The 8848-nt window shown below is 33.6% G+C and overlaps 1 protein-coding gene across 2 annotated transcripts in view; it reads right to left on the bottom strand.

Annotated features, from left to right (window-relative positions):
* Positions 1 to 354: 354 nt before the first annotated feature.
* Positions 355 to 8848, bottom strand: part of INPP4B (inositol polyphosphate-4-phosphatase type II B) — a 134571-nt gene continuing 126077 nt past the window's right edge. The window contains exon 23 of one of the 2 annotated variants that reach the window (XM_015817180.1): positions 355 to 487. In XM_015817180.1, the coding sequence (XP_015672666.1) occupies positions 355 to 487 (133 nt within the window). Of the gene's footprint in view, positions 488 to 1945; positions 2121 to 8848 lie in introns of those variants that run through there. The other variant, XM_029284388.1, reaches the window with a different exon arrangement.

The raw sequence follows: 8848 nt of genomic DNA, 5'->3' as shown, positions 1-8848 counted from the left end.
CTCTTACTTCCAGCAAGCAATGTCAAGAACTAGATTTTAAGTCCAGACTTATGATTTACCTTTCTATTGGACTGAAGATCAACCTTTAACTCTAGTGAACCTATGATATACTGTACATTGTATTTTATGAAAATTTTGTATTTATTAAACAGACAGCTCAATGCCTGGATGTTCCTTTACCATATATACTGAAGTTTCTTTTGACTGATGGTACAGTTTGATAAAACAAGTCCTAGGTATGTTTGCTTAAAGGCATTCTCCCAATCTATAAAACACACAAAGCAATGCGTGTTAACTAATGAATGGAGTTGTGTAATCTTGCAAACTTTCGAAAGGGTTTTTTTGTCTAAGAGATTAGGTGTCAGCTTTTCCATATGTTCCCTCTGGTGGTCGGTAGTACTTGGGGAAAGCCATCAGCTGAATCATGTTGAAAGCATACTTTCTGCATTTGATATTCTTCAGGACATTTTCTATGCGGCATCCTTGTCTAGTACAGAGGGGGGAAAAGACAACTTCGTGAAACAAATAATAAATAAATATGTTTTATTTTGTACATTGCAGAGTTTTAGCAACAATTGAAGTAAAAATAACAAAGATAAATCTACAATATATTTTCCACAAGTGATGATACATCTTACAGAATTAGATCCAAGGCCAGGCCAACAGAGTTATTGCCCTCAAAAGTAGGTTATGGGATTTTGAAATATATTTCTTCTCACTGTGGCTTGATTAGATATTATAGTTTATGATATATTTTACTCTAGCATTAGAAATATATTTACTTTAAAATTTCTCTTTTTTTCAGATTGGTTTCCTTTTGCTCATTCGTACATGTTAAAGTTTACATGTAGCTGTAAGTGTGCAGGTTCCATGAGTAAGGCATTTTTTATTACATCTGGCCCTATAAATTTGCAAAGGAAATGTCCACCTTTGTCTCATTTTTAACTTTATGATGAAAGAAAAAAATGGCTTTCTTGGAGCCCAAATCAACTTTCTGTTCTACAAAGAAATGAATGCTGATTCATACATAGTACAAAATTCACAAGAGCCAACAGAGTGCATCAAAATGCAAAGAAAACTTTGTTTAAAACAATATAGACAAAGTTTGTAAAGGAAAAGCAGCAAAAACAACAATTACAAACAGGTTAATTATGTTACACAATGAAAGTTATTGTATGCCATAAATGGCTTGACAAAAAAGAGTTAATTATGCAACAAATAATTAAAAGAAATACTAAAATTATTTGTTAAAACAGAAGGACTCTACTGGCAAGTAATAATGAAAATAGCACACTGAAAATTAATCTTTTGACCTTGCCCAGAACACTCAACTTAATTCTAAATGTCAGTGTGTAAATACTTTCCTCTATCTTCTTATATCTTTTGATCAATAACCACAGAAAAATATATATAATCATGTTGGTAGTTTTATCATTGCATTTTCATACAAGGAACCAATTGTTTTATGTGACTCCTGGCATGAAAACTGCAAAGATAGCATTGTTAAAGGGAATGATTCTATCTAGTAAATTAGAATTTGGCAATTTTCACACCTGAGTACAAATATTATGCTGGGAAAAATAACTATTCCTGCAAATTTGTCCTGAATTAAAATAAAGTGCTGACAATCCCCTAAATAGGAATTTGATTAGAAGGGGGTGAATCATATTTTATGATTAGATCAAATCTGATCAAGAAACCCTAATGTACATTGGCTGTCTTAGAACTAATGAAACATGAAAAAATTTGCTAGAGCTAGGCGGTAGATTAAATCAGTTGAGCATAATATGCTTTCTTGATTCCTGGGAAGAAAAGGAGAATGTATGCAGTTCAAGACATTGGCTTCTTAAGAACTAATCTGAGGGTCCAAGAATGTACAATATAGTACAATGTGTAATTTTAAAGTGTTCTTGTTCTTTAAAAAAGCAACAAACAGAAGTGAACTTTACTGATATTTTGCTAATAGTAAAGCAAGACTTAAAATAAGCCAGACAACCAGCAAGTGAGAGCTGACAAGCAGCAAGGCGACAGGATAGAAGTGACGAGAAGTTGGTTTGTTATCAGTTACACAGCCTGTCTCAGGATCATCCGATTCATTCAGTGCTCCCTGGGTTTGTCTGCTGTTAAACAGGGGAAGTTAGGAACAAATAAGAGACCATTTAATAGGAGAGAAAAGCAATACTTTGGTATTCCAACATCAAAATGGCCATGCAGGATTGCAACTCTATGCTACATAATTCTATTTTGTGGCTTGACCATCATTCTTTTTAAAACCACATGTTAGGGCTATTCTTCAAAAGGAAAAAGAAATATCCAAAATCTCCCATTGGTATTATTTGCCAAATTAAAATTGCATTTGTAATTCAAAAAGAAATAACTCATATTAAAGGAGTAAAATAAATCTGAAATGTCATGAATTGGAGGTAACAAATATATGATTTTCAATATAGGAAAAAAATCAGGGAAAATTACACATGTAACATTGTTTTCAGCATCACCTGGAATTAAAATGGATGAGTAAGATTTGTTTTTATGCTAGTTTGTCTACTTGAACTCTATACACAGATTTTAACTTATCCTGCAACTGCTGGATGTCCTTGAATCATTGACTTCCCATTCAAAATCTAGCCTCATCCTCTTGTGCTGAGATTCATGACAGTTGCACTGTCCCAGTGTCATGTGATCATCATTTGTAACCTTACTAGATAGCTTCTGATAAGCAAAGTCAATGGAAGAAGCCAGATTCACTTAATGATTTATTTAACAATTGCAGTGATTTGCTTAATAACTGTGGCAAAAGGTCATAAAATGGTGCAAAACTACTTAACCACTGCCTTGCTTAGCAATCAATATTTGGGCCCGATTGTGGTTGAAAGTCAAGGACGATCTGCAATTCAGGAAAACTCTAATGAGCTTTTGAAAATTGCAAGTTTTGGAACTTATTTTACAGTTCAGACACTCCTCACTGGGGAATCTTCATGGAGATTTCAGTTATCACCTGCAGGCTGTTAAGTAAGATGTAGTTTTATTGCAAAGTAAGGGAGAAAGCAGTAAAAATATGAAAGAATAAAGAACTAGAAGTAGATTCAATTATTTTATCTTCAAAGAATATACTTTATAAGAGACCATATGCTCCACCTATATTTTGACTAAATTATCATTTTTTATTAATAACATACTTGGATAATATGCTAAAAATAATGGAACCATGTAGGAACCACTGGAAAACAAGAACTTATGTGATAATACATAACATTTCTTAAATTCCCATTCCTACCCAATGATGTCTAGTTTCCAAAAGGAAGAGGCAGTGATTGGCCATTTAAAGAGGAAAAAAAACCCAGCAATTTGTGCTGGTTTCCTTTTCTTGGTCAACAGTCATGAAGATGGATTATCTTAGACTCAGACTGCCATTGGTTATCCCAGATCTATTTATGAAAAGAACATCCACAACTTAGTTCTGGATAAACAAATGGACTTGTGTTGAAACTTTGTTAGGAAAATAAAATTATTCTGTATGAAATATGTTCTCCCAGGTTTTAAGGTGTTCTGTGCCATGATTCTAGGATAGGGAAGTAAGGGTAGCAATGATACTCATGGACACTTTTGCGGTAACCAGGGAACATAAGCTATAGATGACAGGCTGCCTGTATTTGAAGTTAAGCTTTGCAGAGTTGGAGTTCCTGTTGATGTGCTATCCATTTTGCTGCAAGATAGGCTAGCTTTGTGGGCTTCAAGAATTATTGCTCAATTTTTATTGGAATATTACTGGTTATTTGTGCTGAGGAACTTCAATATTTATACTCTAGGAAGGGTGGATTTGTCCCAGGTAATATCTGGCTGACTCATATACTGTAGGTAATCATATATTAGATCTAATTTTCACTTATTTAGGATGCTGTAATTATAACTTTGCTATCTGGAGGCTAATGATATACAGAAATACAATTCTATCCTGGGTTAAGCTAGAAATATGGTAGTTTTAAACCAGTGTATGGAGCCTTAAATGCTGCTGTACCCACACTACTGTATATCCGAATGCCTTGGTGTTATCTGATGAAGCGGAGGACTCCTGAACTCATTATTAGTTCTAGCATGTCAGTAGACAATGAGGACCTGAGAAATTTTAATCAAAATATTTGTGTTTGTGTGTTTACACTATTTTTTAATCTTTTAATCTTTTAATCCCTTTAAGAACAAACTGCAATGTATGTTATATAGGTATTTTTTCAAGACTCAATTTCAAAAATAGAAACTTCATTTGGTACAAATTGCAGTAGCCCTCTTTCTGGCAGTCAAAACAATTACAATCATGTAACATGTAACATTAATTTTACAGGTAATGCACTCAATGCCAATACATTTCCAAATACAATTTAAAGTAACATTCTACCTCAGAGATCCCCATCTTGCAGTACACAGACTGCTACCAGATGTTAACCCATTGGATACTGGGCTGCGCAAGTGGCGGGTGAACATGTAAAGCTCAATTTGGGCATGTATGGGATTAGGTTGCGTGCATGAAACCATCCCCCCTGCTTGCTCCAGGTCTATGGAGCTGGAAAGACTGGGGACCAGTTTCTACCTGACTGAACTAATCTTTTTGGCTTGGCACCTGGATATCTTAAAGATATTATTCAAGAGGACTGGCTCATCCCATTTGTTTGTCATGTAAAAATGGTTTTATTGTTAGTTGCGAAGTCGTGTCTGACCCATCGCGACCCCATGGACAATGTTCCTCCAGGCCTTCCTGTCCTCTACCATCTTCTGAAGTCCATTTAAGCTCATGCCTACTGCTTCAGTGACTCCATCCAGCCACCTCATTCTCTGTCGTTTAACAATTTCTATATGTATGGTTCATTTAGTGCTCTCTTTGTATGTATTTAGAAGGCCATTAAAATGGAGCTACTCTACCAAGCTCTGGATCTGTAAGGGTGTTCTGCTTATGAACACCAGATTTCAGTTGGTGCTTTCTACTTGTTTTTATGTATTTAGTTTGTTGTGCTTATCTTTGGCAATTTCTTGAATCACTTTGAAATTCAGCATTGCAATATACAGTATATAAAATGTTACATGAATAACAACTTAACAAATCATTCCCATTTACACCATAATTGCTGAATTCAAAATTAGATAATTCAAAATACTTCCAGAATACTTATTATTACTCTTAATTTCTTTTCAGTAAGAATCTTTCCAGTATCATAAAAGGAATGCATTGTAGTTTTCAATACTAGTGGGATTTATGGTGGATCACAGCAATTAATCTTTTCATAATGGCTAGTTTCTGCAAGGCATGCTTGCAAACAAATGATATTAAATTTGCTAGCTGAGCAACTTGCTCAGTAAAGAGTGTAAGAAGAATATGGTATTTTGCTAATCAAGTGATCATGGCAAATGTTGATGTGTTAATAGATAACTGAAATTGTAATTTTTTTGTATTGGTAATTTAAGTCCTAGAGTTCTTCTGACTAGGCCCTAATGGCAAAATCAATTCTTGATTACTTAAATCAGGATTTCTATTACCAGGACACACTTTACAACGCTAAAAATCACTTAAGTGAATCTGTCACAAATAGGAGTATGACAATTAATAGTGAAAGAATTCTATCTTTATCTAGATATAGCTATATCTTCAAGTCAAGTTTGATTCTTGATGACTGTATAGATAAGTTGAGGCAATCTTCCCTCCTGGCAACATTTTGGAAGTGTTTGCCACTGCCTTCTTTTTGAGATTTGGCGACAGTGATAGGCATTAAAGTTATCTAACTGGTTTTGTGCCTAAGATAGGACTGTAGATTATGTGTGTGTTTGTAATAGATAGATAAATCTACATACACACATAAATATATTTTATATGAATTTTGCATTTTTATTGCTCTAGTAAAAGATTCAGAAGCTTCTAATAATTGAAATCAAGGAGGAAAATAAAATAAAAATGTCCTAACTTAAAAATCAAAACCCTAAGAGACTAAAAATAAACTCAAGCACCAAATTAATAATTACAGAAAATTAGATCCTTAACCCCCTTCTTAACTATTGCTACTGAGCACAAATTAACAACAACCCTTCTGTTTCAAACTTAACTACCCCTAAACATATGTTCCAGATTTTTGTATCTTCATAGCAAAGGGTATTCACTCTGGTACCCCTAGGTGCTTTCTCCTTGATGGTGTTAATAGGGAGATGTAACAAGGCCTTCTTCCAAGAACATCTCAATTTCAGAAGCAGAATAAGCAAGTAAGTTGATGTATCTGTTCGGATATTGAAATTGAAATGGTTGTTCATATACTCATGGTTTGGCCAATATATCAGTGAAGAAATTGGACAGCAGGACTAATAACCTCTCTAACTGCAAAATATTCATGTTGCACTAATAGAAAAATGTGGTTTTTCTCACTTTTTATTCCAAGAAAATGGCTAAAATTTGACTGTTGTGTCGCAAGCCATTAGACTTAATTGGAACTTACATACTGTAAAATATGTAATTTATCATCTTCAGTTATTGTACTCAACTCACATCCTTTTTAATTTGTTTCTTTTTAAATTATATTAATGGTTACTTCATCTTTATGTTATTTTAAGCTGCTGCTTTTTGGTGTAATAAAGCATATCAGTCTAAAACACAAGATTCCAGCACAAAGAATTAGGTATACACTGGGGAACATGCAGCTTTTTCTAATATATTTAGTGTGTATTGCTTTCAACTTTCAAGTTTATATTGCTTTTCAACAAAGCTACCTCAAATAACAAAAACACTGTAAGAACACTCAAATAACAAAAACACTCAAAGAATTGAGGTATATCATCATCATCATCCCTTTTTGTATCTTTTTAACTCCATCATAATTTCAGGTACTATTACCTTCTAGCTAGAATGAGGAAGAGACAGACTGACGAGGTGCAGTGTTATAGTTCAATAGTAGAAACAGATCCTAAATTGGAAAATTGCTGACTTGCTACTGAAATACGTATGACCACAAATCTGATCTTGGTACAGTCAATTTAACCATTGGCCAGCTTGGAAAAGGCTGGCCTTTCATATAATTTGCAACACTTTACTTTTTCCATCTTAGTAGCTATAAACTGAAATTGACAGAGTTAGATGTCCATGTGAGGAAGAATAATGAAGCGAGATTGTCACTGCCTCCGTTCTGCTTATCTACAAAACAGTAGAGGCCTGAAAAAAGTAGATTGCATGGAAATAGGAAACTTCCGCAACTCCTTTTTACAGACAAGAAAAGTTAGTTGGAAAAAAATGTCATACAAGTTCAAGAGTATGTAGAAAAACGGAGAAAACTGATATAGGATTGCTATTCAAGTCCATAGATTGAGAAGTAAGGAAAGTAAGTGGAAGTGATGGATATACAAAGCAGTAATTAGTACTAACACTGCTGAAGGAAATAGAAGTTGAAAGACAGACTCCATAACATAGGCATACAGTTGAAAAACAAAGGCCTGGAACAGACAACACTTTTGTCCATGGGTCCAGAAACTCAAGAGGAAATGCAAGTAAAAAGTTATTGCAAAAAGTATCAAAACTGATTTTAGTGATCTAAAAGTCTTCTAATTTTATCCTCAACCATCAAGCATTATTATGCATTATTATTAGTAATAATTATGTATTATTAGTATTTTGCTGGCTTGCAAAAGTAAATTATTGGAATATGAAGCATGTATTTTGAAGTACAAGCTAAGAACTGTTATTTAAACAAAGAACAAACATACATAGCTTCATTCATCATAACCTATAAAATCAGTATTAAATTGTATTACAAGTATTTAATATCACAACCTTGAATTAATTTACTCTAAATATAGTCAGAGTAGTTTGCACATCAATAGAACTGTGGCTCTTTTTTGATTGAAAGAAAAATTATTTAGATTCCAACTAGATAACTGCTGAATAGGATAATATTAGATCAATGAATTTTCTGCTGCATGGTGAACAGCTTTAACAAATGTGTGCTAAAATTATCCCAGAGTTTTAGCAAGATCCAACTTAATACAATAAATCACTCCCTGAAAGATAGAAGAGGATTGTTTAAAAAGTGTTCATATACATGGGATTCAACTTTTTCTCATTTATACATTAAGCAGAGAAAATTAGTTAAAAACAATGAGAATATTTCTTATCATGGTTAAATCTGGTGCAAATAATAGAACATGGAACCATAGAATCTCTTTTGCAAGCAAGTATCTCTGATGGCATACTAATCTGGCATTAATTTCAGATTCAAAGAGGACAGGAAATTGTGAAAAGAATTGCTGTTGCATACACAAGGATACTTAAGCAAGAGCTCCAAGGAGCATTTCAAAATTCAATTCCCTAAAAATACACAGCTGAATAGTTCTAGGAATCTTAATAGAAAAACTGAGATATATCAAACCAGACAGTTACAAATGTGGCTTCATATTCTACTATCTTAGCATATCAAGTTGTTTCAGCTATTTGTTTTGAATAAATAGATAACATAACTAGCCAGTTTTGGCAAAGGAAACTGAGAGCCTCTAAATAAATGTTAGCAGAAAATCTAGGGCAAATATGAACATTGTTACCTGGAATTTTTAGGAAGGAGTTTCAGGATGTATAGAAGTATACTTATAGTAACAGAGTGAGAATACAGAAATCTCATTATATCTAGATGATATCTAATATCTTCACAAGCATTCCTTCTACTTTCAAAATGCCCTTTTGCTTTGTTAATCTCCCTTCTGGTCTTTCCCGTTAATTTGAGGGATTGTTTTGCCCTCACTCCCCCAAAGTGATCTTTGCATTATTTGCATTCACTTGTAAAAAATGTCCCAAAGGTGCTTTTTCAGGAGGTAACTTTATTGTTTTTTCTTT

This window comes from Protobothrops mucrosquamatus, unplaced genomic scaffold, assembly GCF_001527695.2.
Source record: "Protobothrops mucrosquamatus isolate PMUCROS unplaced genomic scaffold, P.Mucros_1.0 scaffold559, whole genome shotgun sequence".
NCBI classification, from domain to species: domain Eukaryota; kingdom Metazoa; phylum Chordata; class Lepidosauria; order Squamata; family Viperidae; genus Protobothrops; species Protobothrops mucrosquamatus.
The sequence above is the reverse complement of the archived record's forward strand: the minus strand, read 5'-3'. Positions and strand labels throughout refer to the sequence as shown.